The sequence below is a fragment of the Haliotis rufescens genome, unplaced genomic scaffold (genome assembly GCF_023055435.1).
Source record: "Haliotis rufescens isolate VD_foot unplaced genomic scaffold, xgHalRufe1.0.p SCAF_1, whole genome shotgun sequence".
In the NCBI taxonomy this organism is placed as follows: domain Eukaryota; kingdom Metazoa; phylum Mollusca; class Gastropoda; order Lepetellida; family Haliotidae; genus Haliotis; species Haliotis rufescens.
In genome coordinates this window covers 80,347,833-80,365,562 of record NW_025963779.1, presented here as the reverse complement: position 1 = coordinate 80,365,562, position 17,730 = coordinate 80,347,833, and the positions used below count along the sequence as shown (strand labels likewise).

Here is a 17,730-nt window from a genome sequence, read left to right as displayed (position 1 = left end):
TCTGACGGAATCTGACTCGATACACAATGCCGAGCGCCTACTAGGCAGGGTAGTAACAATTTTAAGGGTAGTAACAAGAAGTACCTACTTTTAACCTCCTACATTCCGCTCCCCGGTATACTCTCCATACACTAGACAACGGTGGCGGTCTTTAGAAACAACAACCCCCCTGGATTTTTTATAGAAAACATTTTTCCTTGTGAAAGTTAACTTGAATAAGAAATGAATAATCTTATTTGCCCCTCCCCCCGTCCAAAAAAGTTAACTACGGCCTTGTATACGTAAACAATTCATTTATATATTTTATCTTTTGTCGACATTTGTTTCAGCAATTTAACTTCAATCCCACCCTATCTAATACCTAAGAACGTATACTCTATAAATGCTCTATAAATTTTCGTCTGTGATCGACATTCCGCCTTTGTAGAGTGAATTCTAACATGTGCTTTTGAGACTTGTGTTATGTGGCATATAAGCCTGGTTTCAGCCAACAAGTACTAATGCATACATAATTAACTTTAGTCATGTCAAACACAGAACCATCAACCACACCCTGAATGCCCCCTTGGAAACTATTGTCTGTGTCAACATTAAATTTCCCGCGAAACATTGTGACGACAAATAACGATACCATTATTCAAATAGGGTAGTCGTGTTATTGTCTGTTGGTAACATACGTCATGTAGTTAATCGTTCATGTAATTCAACAAGCTGAGAACCACTCTTAACACAACTCATACCGACATATATTAAAACAATTCATTTTTATCAAACGCATTTGTCGTTTGAATTTGACGTGCCCCACTTATACCCCTTGCACGAATAGATTCGCCCATGCAAAACAACTCGGAGTGACACGCACGTGTTAGTTTGGCCCCTTCCGCGAGCAGGACTTACGAAGTAAGCTATGTCGTCGGTCGGAGCTGAAAGTGTGAGTCCCAATTTTCACCCCAAGCCACCTGGTAGCTCGGGGTTTGTGGAGCGAGTGCTCGCCATTCCTCTCGTCAGCTTTGTCGTCACCCTATATGGCATCATCAAGAGAAAGAGTCCCTTGCTTGACAGAGTTTTGAGTCGAGGCGAGCGAGTTTTCTTCATTGTCAAGAGGCGCGTTTCATCCTTGACTCGGGACTTGCCGTTCAAGTTGAGGTCGAAGATAATCGGTGAGACACGATCTGCTTGATATGAAAGTTTATTCAACAATCAAGTTGTTAATCCACGTATATATATACACACCTGGAATAAAATAAGCACCGCCGCTTCTATTTGTTCATATAATGCAATGTATCTTCGAAATATCTGGGGCGGTCGGGTAGCCTAGTGGTTAAAGCGTTCCCTCGTCAAGCCGAAGACCCGGGTTCGATTCCCGACATGGGTACAATGTGTGAAGCCCATTTCTGGTGTCCCCCGCCGTGATGTTGCTGGAATATTGCTAAAATCGGCGTAAAGCCATACTCACTCACTCGAAATATCTGCATCTATTGATCAAATTTTCTTACATGTCTGAGACTCTCGTACATATTAAACGTTAGTGCAAGAAAACTGTCTAGTTTATCAATATATAGTAAGTGGTGGTTATTTTTGTCAATGTGGATACCTGTATATAGTTGTCATCAGCATTTGGAGGTGTTTTATGTTACTAAAAACAGTTCCAAGACCAAACGATTCTTTCACTTTACTACAGATAATGTGCAACGCCCTGACAGATTAGCTATAGTAATATAAATAATCAGGTAGTCCTTAACTTTCTGGTGGCGCGGGTTGCCCAGTCGTTTAAGACGCCGCGATTCACTGTGCAGAGTTGCGTCCCTTGGGCACGCCAGAAACCTATGATTGTGCGTCGAATCCCGGTTCGCCCAGATTATGTATCTAGGTTTGTCAGTACCATACCCATGCTCGTGGGTTTCACTGAAGTGGTAAACATCTGAGACCTGCATCACTTCGGGCTTTCCTCCCACATTAAGCTGACACTCTGTGATATAACTGGAATACTCTATTCTTTAAACCCAACTCACTCACTCCCTTCTTTCAGTCGTATATAAACATGCAAATTTTCTTCGGGCGTTAAACCAAACTCATCAATGCTTGCCTTAAAAAATAAAGTGAGGATTGTGGTGTCAGAATGTGGTCAGCTGAATTTTTTCCCCTTATTTGTAGTGCCAAGGGTTGACACACTTTATGCTGCAGCTGTAGTGAAAGTAACACAGACCTGGTCCACTGTAATTGTGACGTCAAGAAAGGTAAAGTATAAGAAGAAATAAAAAGGTGAAGAGAGCTATGCATTGATATATACTACTCAAAAGAAGTTTAACCCGTTAGGATCTGAGTCAGAGTAGGTCTTCAGCAACCCATGCTTTCCATAAAAGGCGACAATGCTTGTCGTTGGAGGCATATAACAAGATCAAGTGGTCAGGCTCATTGACTTAGATGATACATGACATCGTATCCCAATTGCATAGATTGATGCTCACGATTGTCTGTTCCAGACTCGATCATTTACAGACTGCTGTCATATAGCTGAGCGTGGCGTTAAACAACAAACAAACAAAAGAAGTTCAAAAACGCCCAATGCTTTAATATAAGTATAGTTAATCTGTCATGTCATTTCAGATGCTGCACCGTGGGAAGCGTCGTGTGAGAGGTTTTGTCCAGAGGAAGATCGGTATCGTGCTGTGTTCCCTGCCCGGTCAGGTGGTCATGTGGTCATTAGATCGAGCTTGTGGAGTGAGTGAGGCAGTGCTGTTCTTGGTGAGACCAGACTTGAGGAAGAACAGACAGATAGAGGCAAAGAGCGGACAGAATGGAACTAGCACTGTCATAAGCAAGCATCACATTGAGGTAGAAAGTTGAAGACAGTAGATTTCATATATTGGATAATTTAATGTTATCGCAAGTTCAACTTCTCCATGTAGGCAGAATGTCCAGGAATGTCTCAGGAAAATGGTTGTATGTGTGTGAATATTTTAATTAATTTTTGTGAAGCTTGTTGAAAGTTGTCCAATTTTGTTTTCAGAAACTTGAGAGAGGCAATGCCAAGGGCACATTGTTCAGAATACTTGTTGTCTTTACCAAACCACTTGAATTTCTGGTAAGGGCTATTTCATGGACTATTGAATTCCACACATGTAATAGGCAGTTCATTTAGGTGTTTGATTTTGAGTTTTTCTGAACAGGCTTTTCGCTTTCATTAGCATATTATTAAGCATAAAAACATTTAAGATTTTGTTTTTGTGTTGACATCCTTTCATTGGCCTCTTTAGTCGAAAACATAATGGTAAGCATGAAATAGTGTCCTTGAGCATGTTTTAATTTGTTTCATGTTGGCTCTATGATCGTGCATGATGTCACCTGTCAATAATTTGGTGAATGTAAATCTCCAAGGAGACCAGACAGCCATGGGCAGAAGTTTTGTAGATAATCCCAGCTACGTTTCCATCAAGTATCAATCTCAGCTCTCTATTTTGCCCTTTTTGGTGCATGTATCAGTTATAAGTTTGTCATGCAAAATGAACATGTGATCAGTTAAGTGAACCATTTTGTAGGTTTATATAATGCAAGGTGTCCAGTCGTACCTCCATCACTTAGCAGATACAACTGACCACTCAAAGAAGAATGGCTGCCTGTCTCCGGAAAAGCAGACTGAAATACAGTCTAGGAGAAAGGTAGATGAAATTCCAGTTGCAGAATGACCCTGTTGGGATTCTGGATCTCACCAACCCCATATTTGTCATAAGACTCAACTCAGGATCCCAAATTTAAATAATATATCACCCCAGAAATCTGTACAAAAAAAGGACTAAGTGTGAAACCAACAAACAAACAACTAATGGTATACAATCAATAAATGTTAAAGGTTTACAAATCGATACAAATTACTGCACAGCTATTACAATGGCAGTACACAATAGAGTGGTGGTACAATATTCAATGGCAGTACACAAGAGAGTGGTGGTACAATATTCAATGGCAATATATAATATGATGGCAGTGGGCAGTATACAAAATACAGTGGTGACAGCAAAAGTCAGTAATAATGATATGTATTCACCCAGCGCCGACACCGGCCAAGCTTCAGAGATGGGCCAAGGCAGGGATTAAGGGGTGATGAGTGATCCTCACACGAAAGCTGGTCTTGATGTGATGAAATGTGTGAAAGATGCGTAAGCACACTATTGTCCCCTTTCATACAGCTTAACTAGCTACTGGAAATTTCTACACAGTGCCCTTACCAGCCTTAACGCACAAGAACACAGTATATTCCACCTAAGTCCACGGTATACTGGAAGTTTACAAGCCACATAATAGCATCTAAATAAAGTAACTTACAGACGGCTGCTAACATTAAATAGCACTACATTTTGACAACTAATCACTGTCCAAATACAATGCAATGAGCGTCTACCAAATGTCAAGAGAAACTCAGTCACAATCATTGTTCAACAATAAAATACTCATATGACAGTAAACAATAGCCGACACCCAATAGAGCTAACCACTGCTCGCCGTATTCCGTTCCTGCTTCAGTGACCACCCCGCAGGTGTAGGCTTATGTGGCCAGACTTTTCTTTTGTATGTAAATAAATACACATCTGAAATATGAACAGACAAGCATAATGCAAGCCTTTCGGTCGCTTTACATATTGTTTTGCATGATTGTATGGATTTACCCACTACAGTTAGGTCCATGACAAAAGATTTACACCTCAAAGTGACCGTATATATCGCCAACTCTCCGTTGGTCTTCTAGGACAGGATGTGGAGGATAAATCCCCATATGGATATAGTTTTTTCACGTTTTAGGATATTTTCTCAATGAAAATGTCCTAATGTTTCAAAATGAAACAGATGAAAAAACATGAATGGATTGTGTAAAATGTGATGATGTGACAGAGGTACTCTGCTGGCCGCAAGGAACCCTGGGTAGGAGTGTGATTGGCTTAAATTCATACAAATGAGGCATTTTATTTTGTAATCTAGGCTTTGATAAATGCTGGCTTCTCATCTAATCAAGCTTGCAATTTGTATTTTGTAACTCAACTGTAGCAACACAAACTTTCTCTCTTAACTTTATCCCACTGTGATATTGCTGGAATATTGCTAACAGCACTCTCTCACTCTTAATTTTGCCTCTTTTCAAAAGCAAGACTGAAGCCAATTTACTCTGCACAGCACTTGCGTTGTTGGCTTCACTGTGCAGAGCTATATTGTTTTGGTATAAGAATTGAAATGGACATGTGACTTGGAAATTATTTTATGCATGATTCAATAACACGAACCATCAATATACTTTCCCGTGAAGTATTTATAGGTTGCTGTGATATAACTGAAACACTTCTTACCGCATTAGGCGCCTTGTGGTTAAAGTGTTTGCTTGTCATGCCGAAGACCTGGGTTTGATTAATTTCATTTCTGGTGTCCCCTCGCCCTGATATTTGCTAGGATATTGCTAAAAGGAGTGTAAAACAATACTTACTGACTGCAGCATTGAAAAACAGGTGCAGAATGATTGGTTGAGTTTAGATGATATAGCATCTTCTGCTTTATCCAGTTCATGTTGTAGGTGGTTGACATTATCTGCTGACATTGGGTTTTGAAACTTCTCCGTTTGTTTAAGTTGCACTCTGAACAGTTAAATTAATCTTATTTTATGTAAAATGTATTATGTTTATCTTTCTGTCATAGGTGTCGCCACGTAAGAAGATAAAAACTGGATTAGTAAGCAAGTTTGAGAGGACTATAAACTACTTTGGCCTGGCAGAACTGATGCCTGGACTGAGGCGCAAGTTTCATATAGATATCAGCGGACACAGCAAAGGTTTGATATTTACTTTCATGTTATTCGTGAGGCAGAATAGTATCCAGATTTTATTGAAATTGTGCTAAAAAATTTGTAGGAAAAACAAAACTCATTAAAATCAGATCTGAGTTCTCGCTGAGGACGTCCCATTACGGGTCACATCAAAACGACCTTTCCCAAACTTTTACTGACCACTGAAATGACTAACAAGAAGTCGACATCAGCCAATTATAAAGCAGCTTTCTCGAGTTTTACGGCAATTGTTTCAAACTGGCGACTTCCATTTCAGACCATGCTTGAAAATATGTTGACAAAGTTCTCGATTAAAATTTTGAAAACTGAACAAACATTCTGGAATGTCTGGTATATGGTTGAGATTGTAAAGCAGTGCTTCCCACGTACTGTGCAAAGCCTCCTCGGTTCAAATGTTTATCCCACGGAAGCGAGAGATGGACAATAATTTTGACGGAATCAGTCGTACGGGCTGTAACTGTCGTTCGGAATACCCTGACTGTCACTTTCATGATTTGTTCTGTGACGCTTTGATTGGTCAGATGAAAGGTCTTTCTGAAATGACCCGTAATGGGATGTCCTCAGATCTTTATTTAGCAGTAACGAGAACTCAGATCTGATTTTAATGAAAGTCGTTTTTTTAGGGGGGTGCAAAAAATGTAGGCTCAGTTTTTATTAAGAAGTACATGTGTATCTGGTTTTGCTGGCTGAAGAATATCTAGTCTCCAAGCAGAACAACTACTCTTCTACATGCAAGGATAATATTGAAAGAATATCCAGAAAACTGCCATTACAGGACAGTTGGTGACAAGTCCCAACAAGGCAGAGGATGAGGAGAAGAAGCGCAAATACGAAGACATTCTGTCAGAGTCGGAATCTGATTCCGAGACTGAAGACCTCAACAACATGGACCTTGACAAGTATGTCAGTGATGAGGACCCAGATTTTAAGGTTTGGACACTAAATTAACCCTATTTCACCTCACCTCTACTTGACCCTACTATTCCTTGGAACTTATTCACTGCAGAGCTACATGGCTCTATTCAGGTCATGAGGTAGCCAAGATGCCAAGGTGTTCACTCGTCAGGCAAAAGGCCTGTTTTAGATTCCCAACATGGGTACAATACAAGTTGTCAACCAATCTCAAGAGGTATACAGTGTGATGTGCCGTGTGTTACACAGACAGGGTACATCTTGCCATATGCCCCAAGGGATTGGTTGGCAATGAACATATGTCACTAACATTCATTCATACAAACCCGGAATATGTGTGTAAACTTTCACCAAGTAAAAAAACTTTCAGCCATTTTGGCAGCTAGCAGACGACAAAAATGAACCATGTTACTTCCCTTTACCCAATACATTCGGATAAACATTGGTTCATATCACCTCAAAGATACTTATGCAATATAAGCAAGTTAACTTAAGTGTATTCTGAATGATTTCAGGGCGGGCTATATGGAAAATAATTGCCTGCTCCTTAACCAATCAGAAGTTAGTGTTTCAATGTAAGGGGAGATCCAGTCTGGTGTCCCCAATGTGATATTGCTAGAATATTAGAACCATACTCACTGTGCACCCCATTGCTGGTCCTTAGAGGCAATTACATTGGGAACCTGTGAGGATTTTAGAATTGGTCCCTTGCAGTCTTTGCTTGTTTATAACAGGCAGGGGGCATGGGTGGCCCAGCTGTCTCTGGCACAGCGATTCGCAGCGATTACCTTGAGCAGGTCAGCAACCTATGATTGTGGGTTCTAATCCCGGTTCGCCCCGATTATGTTTCTAGGTTTGTCAGCACCATACCCATGCTCATTGGTTTCACCGACATGGTAAACGTCTGAGACCTGCATCACTTGGGGCTTTCCTCCCTAATTAAGCTGACACGCTGCGATATAACTGGAATACTGTTAAAAGTGGTGTTAAACCCAACTCACTCACTCAATTATAATAGGCAACTTAATCATGTTAATGGATCAGTAGATGACTCGATTGTACAGACCAGGCTCGACTTGGTAGATAGCGTGCATGCTGCAACGCCAGTGAAGATCTGTGTTAGAATAGATCTTCAGCAACCCATACTTGCTGTTGAAGGCGACTACGCTTGTGAAAGACGAATGGGACGGATTGTCAGGTTTGCTGACTTCGTTGATTTCTTTGATTCATGTCATCATATCCCAATTGCGTAGATCGATGCTCATGGTGTCAATCGTGTGGCGTTAAACAACAAACGAACAGACAGCGCCAACTCCAACTCCAACAGCATGGATAGTTGCTAATATCAGTCACGGGGTTGTCTGATCCAGTCTCAATAATTTACGGGCACCTGAAATATTGCAGAATGCACAGTTAAACTCTCATGTCTGTTCAGTTTATGCTTTTTATCCCCCTGCCGGGCCTGAATGTCCGAAGGTGGATTATGTCGTGGCACAGTCCGTCCGTCCCACAGATGGTACTAAGCTTGTGAAATCAACTCCTACAGTTTCCAGAGAATATCCCTGAAACTCTACACACAAGATGTCAACATGTTGATGATACGCATATCGCAGTCCCGTTTCATTTAGAATAATTTTGACAGAGTTACTGCCCCTGTTTTATGGAGCTTCATGAAATCTACTCCTCCAGTTTCCAGAGTATATCACAATATCTAACTATAACTATAGTTAGTTTCCTTGTTTAAGGCTTTTGTGGGTGAGATACATCCTTATGGCATTAGCATTCAGACTGGATTACTCCCAACAAAATGTTCTGCACAATTTGTTTCAAATGCAGTGCCATCTACTGTTGTTATTTCATAAAATACAAAGAAAATATAAACTCGTTAAAAAAGTTCATGCAGGGGATGTTGTGCTCTCAGAGCACTCATGTATAAAAAGATGTTCGGTAAGCATTTCAACAGAAGGGACACAAGGGAAGAGAATTTTCCTTCAACCAAAGGTTAAGATATTTATAGTCCACTACTTCCTTGTTTGGTAATTACATGTTTGTATTGTTAGGCCAAGAACTGGTGTGAAACAGATGGAATGTCAAAAGTAGCTCTACAACTGTAGAGACAATTCCAAACAAGCTGCCATAAAATCCCCCCTGTCCATCACTTGTTTGATAACTTTTTGATAATTTCCAACAGTGCAGGTTATTTTGCAGTACCGGTAATGTTAGCAAAACATAGCTTCACTTCCATGCAGGGTGGTAGGGTAGCCTAGTGGTTAAAGTGTTCGCTCGTCATGCCAAAGGCTTGGGTTTTATTCCCCACATGGGTACTATTTGTGAAGCCCATTTCTGTGGTGATATTGCTGGAATATTGCTAAAATTGGCATCAACACCAACTCTCTTCAGGTTCATGCAGCTGATGTTGTCTTGTTTTCAGCCCAATCAGAGTGGAAACAGCACAGACAGTGAGGAGTACCGAGAGGGGGATACAGAGAGTGACATTGAGTTCGAGACTACTCTTGGCGGCACCATCCAGGTGAAAACCCGAACCAAGGTAGGACCATACCACATTACACAGTGTTTTATATAGGATTTCAAATTATCCGTTGCAGGCAAATTGGGAATATTTGTCGTTTTGTAAAACATCTGGATAGTTGGAAAAGTTGTTTCTTAGCTTCAGAGGTTTTTCAATTTCATACAAATCAGATCTTGGTTCTCACTACTGCTGAACAAAAATCTGAGGACATCCCATTATGTCCAAAGGATCTTTCATCACTTAAATCAGAGCGTCGCTTACCAGATAAGGAAAGTGACAATCCAAATGTGTTTTCTAATCATGCTACCTCGAAAAGGTTAACATGGGGTTTTCCCAATGACAGTTAGGGGCTGTATGACTGATTGCATCAAAATCCTAGTCTATCACTTGCTTCAGTGGCATTTGAATGAAAGAGACTTTACATATCCCATAGGAAATACTGTCATACATTCTAGGCCATCTATTAAACATTCTAGAAATGTTTTGTTCAGTTTTCAAATTCTTAATCGTGAACTTTGTAAATAGTCGCCAGTTTGAAACTAGTGCCATACAGCTCAAGAAAGCTGCTTTCTGATTGGCTAATGTTGACTTCTTGTTGATAATTTGTTTGGTATGTCAAAGTTTGCGAAAGGTTGTTTTGGTGTGACCTGTAATCATGGTAATGACGTATCGTCCGAGAAATTGTTTCGCGGTGATGTCAATCACTGGATTGTCTGGTCCAGACTTGATTGTCTGGTCCAGACTTGATTATTTGCAGACTGCAGTCAAATAGCTGGAATATTGCTGACTGTGGTATTAAACAACAAACAAACTTCAGGTTAAAGTATGGCAATATATTGCAATAAATTCAGGTCAATTCACAGCGATACGTATTGCAATACATTTTCATGACTTAATCAGAGTTATGCCCTGTATTAATGTCAGATACCATCAGTCAGTGTCCCTCACTATTTTTCCTTTTCCCTCTGAGAAGCTTGATAGTCGCGTTGTGTACACGCTAATAGATAAAAAGTGGGAGAGGGAGCATGGTTGGCCCAGTCGTCTAAGGCGCTGCCATTTGCTGTGCAGAGTTGCATCCCTTGGGCACACCAGAAACCTATGATTGCAGGTTCGAATCCCGGTTTGCCCCGATTATGTTTCTAGGTTTGTCAGCACCCTACCCGTGCTCGTTGGTTTCACCAAAGTGGTAAACGTCTGAGAACTGCATCACTTCGGGTTTTCCTCCCACATTAACCTGACACACCGCGATATAACTGGAATACTTTTAAAAGCTGTGTTAAACCCAACTCACTAATAGATAAAAAGATCGTCAGAGGCAAGTTTTATCAGAAAAATACTGCTTTCCATCTCCATATCAATTAGGAACACATAAATATACTTATATTTGCCCCAATATATTGCTACATTTACAAACATATCGCAATCTGTAATGCTGAGAATTTGCACCACAATATACCAGTATACCAGTAATACCGCACACACTACACCTTTAACTTCAAGGTTATGTGCAGGTTCCTTTTATGTTTCACACCAATACATTGGTAATTTATGTGACCCCTACAGAAGATTGGCCTATGTTTTATCTTGGATAAATTTATATGACCAGGGTGCAACCTGGATCAGTCAGGTGCATCTTGGTTATCATGTCAACATGCACCTGATGCAAGTTAGATCAAGTTCCTTAAATCAAGCCCTGCGCTTGTGAAAAGAGATGGTATCTCGGTGATCTGGCGCTTTAAAACTGGCATAAGTACATACCAGGACGCATGTATGCACATCTCTATATGACCCGTGAAGATCCGGAGTAGAATAGGTCTTCAGTAACCCATGCTTGCCGTAAAAAGGCGACTATCCTTGTCGTAAAAGGCGACTAACGGGATTGAGTGGTCAGACTCGCTGACTTAGTTGATGCATGTCATCGATCCCAATTGTGTGGATTGATGTTCATGATGTAAATCACCGGATTGTCTGCTTCAGACTTGATTATTTACAGACCGCCGTCATATAGCTGGAATATTGCTGAGTGCGGCATAAAACCACAAACAAACTTGAGGTCATCACACAGTTGGTACTTTAAGTAGGGCTGTGTATTGACCTGGATTTTATATTGCCATACTTTAACCTGTATTGTGGTACATCTCTATATGACTTCAATGTTGAAAGCGACATTAGATCCCGTTTCAAATCACTATCCCTCTTTCTTAGAAGTATGGTTAGACTCCATGCACGATGTTTTCAATATTTGGATACTTCATAATAATCATTTTTCTAAACTAATAACATGTGTTTTTACTTGGCAGTCTCAGTCTTCTAAAAGCAGTGTCAAAGATGGAGGCAAAGAAAACAAGGTTAGTTTTCTGAATAATTACCATGAGTATAAATTTTGATAAGACTTGGATCATGTTAATCACATGTACCAGGATTTTAACAAAACTACTTTCATTTACCCCAGGTCACACTCAGCCTAAGTACCTGGGTGCCGTTGTACAAAACAATCTTAGCTCTACGACTGTCGTAAGCATGGTAAGTCTATGTTAAGGTATGGGAGCTACGATCACCTTAGCGCTAAGATCGCTTTGTGCAACGGCACCCTGGACTGTTAGTGACATCAGAATATCTCAGCATTTATTTGTCGTCCCATTAAGGGAACTTTTATAATACTAAGACAATTTACATTTGTTTTGTACACATTTACTGCCTGTAATTTAGAGTTTTGTTTGTGTTTATTTTTGAGTAAACTTGTTGTTGTGATCTAAAATAATGGAATGAAATGTTTCTTATTACTGTCTTTCCAAAGCCCGACACCGCTAAAGGCGTCGACTCCTCTCGTGCCAAAGAACAGGTTTGTACGCTTTGGTGAAGAATGTAAATGTACTGTTGAAATTGAGAAGGCTTCTATAGTAAGGCATGAAGTGTTTAGATAATCTGTAAGGACAACAAGTACGGCATGATTGGATGCCACATACAATTCAAAGATCGTTTTCAGATTTCACCAACATGCAGTAAGAATTAAAATGTAGGACTGCATAGTATTATTGGTATACTGCAATACGTTTTTCAATTATGAATTACAATATTGCCTTGAAGATCCAGGGTAGAATAGGTCTTCACAACCCATTCTTGCCGTAAAAGGCGACTATGCTTGTTGTAAGATGCAACTTATGGGATCGGGTGGTCAGTCTCGCTGACTTGGTTGATGAATGTCATCATATTGTTTGATGAATGTCATCATATCCTACTTGCTTGGAATGATGCTCATGGTGTCAATCACTGGATTGTCTGGTCCAGACTGGATTATTTACAGACCAGTCATATAGGTGGAATATTGCTGGGTGAGGCGTTAAACAATAAACAAACAATACAGTGTCGAACACTCCCAATATGTCGCAGTACAGGTAACTGTATCACAATATATTTCAATACGTTTTATTAGCTTATACACAGCCCTAGTAAAATGATTGTCTAGCTTCATTTTCTGCCATGATAGTGTCAACTGTTTCAGACTAAAGCCTCTCCGCTTAAAGCTGCACAAGTTTCTGTCCGATCTCCCCCGAAATCCACCAGCAAGCCCACAGCTCTCAAGTGCAGCACGCCCAAACACACCGCCGGTAAAGAAAACTCTGCTCCTCAAGAATCCAAGCCTAATGTGTCCTCAGGACCTAAAAAGGCCACAGACTCTAAATCTGCACCCACTGAAGCTGGAGATAAGAAGCCAGATCAAAAGAATAATCAAGTGGCGAATGGAGATAAAAAATCGGAAACCAAAACCCCCACAAATGGTAGTAAAAAGGTAATGTCTACATGACCAGGCTTCTATTGGGAGTTAAAATGATGTAAATAAATGGACTCATCATGATCATGGAAAACCACTCACTCGCTCGCTCGCTCACATACATCTGATAACATGAATGTAAACATTTCTGGTCTTGAAGTATTTCCTGAATTGATTCTGGTATTTGTTGCTTCAGCATATTCTGAATATTAATAACCTAGCTTGTATCTGCAACATTCCTTGCCACCATGACCACTCACAGTTGCATGCCTGCAATTGATTTTTGTCCAGAAAAGCACACCTTTTTGGAATGGTTACTTTTTATTTTGCAGGTCACCAACGGGGACAAGAAGTAAAAGGAGAAAGGTACTAACCCTGATGACCCGACAGCCAATGATTGATCAGAACTGCAACTTTAGAGATGAGATTGATCGAAATCGAGTTGCTCAATCTCGTTTTCGCAGCCTCCAGGAGAAGTGTGCATGTGCCTGTTGCCCTGTGAGCTGAGCAGGAAGTGCTATGTCTACGTCTATACCAACAGCTGCATGATCCATGCATCTGTACATACAGGAAACCTTTCATCTAAATGTGACATAAAACAAACTGTTATGTAAGATTTCTTTTGTTTGTTTTGTCTTTCACAGTACCCCATGCTTTTCATTCATTCAAGGGGGCGGTCGGGTAGCCTTGTGGTTAAAGCGTTTGCTCGTCACGCCGAAGACTCGGGTTCGATTCCTGACATGGGTACAATGTGTGAAGACAATATCTAGTGTCTCCTGCCATGATATTGCTGAAGTATTGCTAAAAACGGCGTAAAACCATACTCACTCACGCATTAATTTAAACTTCTGTAAAAATGCTGGAATCACCAGTTTCTATAAATTTCTTACTGCAATCATTTAGAGGTTTTATTTGGTTTTGAATATACAGTAATCATGTTAATGGTTAATATTAATTGTTGAAGCAGAGGAATACAGATTTATGAAGAATGAAACTTACATGGTTTGACTAGATAAAGAAACATCCTGTTGACATTTCTCAATCTGTCAAATATTCAAAAGTGGTGCCAGGGACAGGATATGCAAAGTACTCAATTGCTAATTATACAACGTTCACTTGGTCAATTGTCACTGGAACTCAATCTTAGTTTTTAAAACATTGAAGTTAAAACCAGTTAGATATATGTAATATTTCATTAATTAACAAACTATTTACTATTTGTTGTTTACCAGCGGGGATAACGGGGTATGTGAGCTTTGCTCACTTCTTTCTTGTTGACCAAAGCTTACAGGGCCAAACAGCGCAGAGGTTAAAGCTCTCCCTACTGTCTGTGATCTAGACTTGGTACATATATAACACAACTTGAGGCCAAAGCTCTCCCCACCAAATACCTACTGTCTGATCTTGTTTTTTTGTGTTCAATACACCACTTGGGCAGGGCCTCGTGGTCAAGGGGCTGTCAGTGCCATCTTGTCTGTTTGTGGTGCTGTTCATTGTATTTGAATCCCTTATTGGCCCTGATTACGATCATTGGTTTGTTGGCACCATTGCGTCTGTGGGTTCCCCCATTATTGGATGGCATGGTATTAATGAAATAGTGTCTGAAAGTAGCTTTAGATGCAATTTACTCAATCACTACACAATAATCCACCCTCCCTGTTGCTATCCAGGTAAGGGGTATTGAGTGGTCTAGTTGCCAAAGGTACAGCAATTGAGTGCACCCCCCCTGAGGTGTGGCAGAATCTCAATATGGATTCGCCAGAAATACACTGACGGTACCCAAGTTCTGTTCCACCAAATGGTTAAGGAGCGATCACTTTCAACTTTTCTACCGCAATAAGACACGTGATAGGACTCCAGGTCTTCGTCAAATAAGCCTCTAGTTTCTGTACAGTGATCATGTAACAGAAGCTATTAGAAAGGGAATGTTTGCCTTGCAGTATTAATATAGAATATCACATATCAGCCTTAATACCGCATATACGCAGGGGCTTCTACAAATGTGAGGTATGCTTATTGTCAGCCTGTTCCTTTATATTTAAACACATTTTTAAAACAAACAAGGGAGGGTGGGTCCTCTCATCACACCAACGACCTGGGTCAAATCCCCACATGGGTAAAATGTGTCAAGCCCATTTCTGGTGTCCCCAGTGATATTGCTGAAAGCCGGTCAAAACCATATTCACTCCCCCCCCCCCCCCCCCCCCCCCCCCCGGAATACAAACCTGCAAGATGGCAGACGCAGCTGGAAAGTTAACTGACAATACTTAAGTATGTGTGCAATTTCTTGTAAAGGAGAGCTGGGCTAGCTAAGTGATTAAGACATTCGTCACTGGAAGGCGTTCGATTTCCCATATTAGTCCGGCAGAGAAATGAATATTTTCCCCCAACCCAGAATTAGGGGATAAAGTTTTTTCTATTGCTGGATTTGTTTAATGATGTACTCTAGATTATGAAACTGACTGATGACACTCTGTCATCTTTGGGCATTTTGAAATATTCAAGATGGCCGCCAAGATGGCCGCCAAAACATGAAAATATCGCTTCCTTGCTAACAGTATGGAATATGATACCACTTTTGGAGTAAATCACTAATATTTTGCTTTCAACTAATTAGAATATGGTATTCTTAATGAACTGGTATCATTTCAAACATAATTTGATTCTTAAATAAGCAAGATAACTTGCAAAATGCCTGTCGAAACATTATAAAGTCAACAAGCACGGCATTCTTTTTAAGGATAATTGATTATTCTGAACTTTCAAAAATGAATATTGGCTCAAGGTTTTCTTCACATACATACAATCAGTTTAGGTTTCTTCCTCATCAATAACACGGTTAGTGAGTTGGTTGAAGCAGACACTGGAGCTACAATGTAATAGGAGAAGGCCTCGTAAGTGTGTCACTTGTGCCTAATCCATTTGGTTTTCCGAAATAAAATATGTTTAAATCAATACCGCCGCTGGTAGTTTAATTTGAGAAAAATAGCAGGACAGTCAGCTGTCGGGGCTATGGGTCAGTGGGTGATTGACGATTTGTGATGGCGCCAGCTGATGTAGGAGACGACACACTTTCCAAATTATTTCTCAACCTTATCTAATGCTAATTCAACAAGAGACACATAGTTTTTGATAGAGGCTTCTTGTTATAATATTTTGTTGATTAAAATATGTAAAACTATGTATCTCTGGCTGTCTTGTCATCCCTTCATTCAGTAAAGTGGACTGTTCCAACTACCCACATTACCTAATTATAAATCTCATCCAGGCATGGCATACCCACATCAACTAATTGTATTTTGGTACCTTGTGGGGAGAAATTAGGCGATCTGGGAGGACACCGTTATATCATCTAACATGGCCAACTCTGCTCTTAAGTAAACAAGAACCTAATCAGTGAGGGGTCCTTTATCATCCATATTTGACTGCTTATAAAAATCTTATATCTCTCCTCACAGCTGGTTATTATATATTTTTGCTGCTGAATATTCGAAACAGAGTGATTGAGTTGGTACAACACATGTATACGGTTCCATTTTTAATGACTGCAGCGCTCCATTATGAAAACAAGTTGTTTTAACGCCGCTCTCAGCAGCATTCCAGTGATATATGACGGCGGTCTGTTGTATATGAAATAAATGCAAATTGAATCTTGAAAGTTGCAGCTTTTCCGCAAATCAGTATCACATGCAGTATACAGTATATCAACTGCAATATACTGTATACAACATGCAGTATACAGTGTGTCGCGAGCTCCGCGCTGGGCTGGAGCACACATTTCCTGCCCCTCTCCCTTCTGCAAACACCTCATGGGGGGTGTAATGAGGTCACAGGTCAGGCGTGCACTTGTCAGTTGTCTGATACGGTCAAGAGTAAGATCTTCCGGACTATCACTGCACTAGAGGAATGTGGATTGTTGATGAGGTACAACGTGTTTGAAACCGGGAGTTGAACACAAAGCACTTATAGAGATGAGCTCACCATAAAACGTTATGGACTCGCGGACGGACTTGTGTTTTCAATTCAAGACGTACATGTATCAAGTTGAACTTCTACGACAGATATAACTTGGTTACCGCTTCCTAACTAACATGAACTGAACTTTACGCCTTTTATACATATTTGTGATGGGGCGACAATGCGACAACGAGACATATTTTGACATTGAAAAATGTCGCGTTACGGCATTGTCGCCCTTTTGTGAAATGTAGAAAAAGATTATTCAAAGAGCGACAATGCGACAACGCGACAATGCGACAAATGGCCAAAATATCGCGTTGTCGAATTGTCGCGCTTTGGTTAATTTCGACACGTTTTGCTTGTTTTTGTAAGGGCGTCAATGCGGCAATACGACAACGCGACAATGTCCCTTCCAAGATTCCATAGTGATCCGTGCAAATAAAACTGAGTTATGAAATAGAAGTTTAACATGCCAGTTAAAAGATAAAGTGTAAAAATGCGCTGATGAGTTCATCTGCATGCCGAGTCTATACGCTGTGATGAACAATAATGCTCTGAGCCAATACATTTTGTCAAATATATGACATGTATTACCTGTAGGAACATATTGCGTATACTCGTCCATGTTTTTGACGGACAATATAATTTACATGCTCGGTAATAGTGAGGACGGGCATCATTGTGTGTTTCCGTGCTTTGTTCAGGTGAACAATTGACTTGTCCTTGCAT

At 40.4% G+C, this 17,730-nt stretch overlaps 1 protein-coding gene across 1 annotated transcript; it reads left to right on the top strand.

Moving 5' to 3' along the window:
• Positions 1-857: 857 nt before the first annotated feature.
• On the top strand, positions 858-13,657 carry LOC124143749. The gene is made up of 12 exons (XM_046512818.2): positions 858-1,160; positions 2,155-2,237; positions 2,608-2,835; positions 3,011-3,085; positions 3,540-3,659; positions 5,680-5,812; positions 6,603-6,757; positions 9,171-9,287; positions 11,570-11,617; positions 12,067-12,111; positions 12,772-13,059; positions 13,374-13,657. Exons 1-12 carry the CDS (start codon positions 908-910, stop codon positions 13,395-13,397), a joined length of 1,569 nt encoding a protein of 522 aa, XP_046368774.1. The 5' UTR covers positions 858-907; the 3' UTR covers positions 13,398-13,657.
• Positions 13,658-17,730: the final 4,073 nt, after the last annotated feature.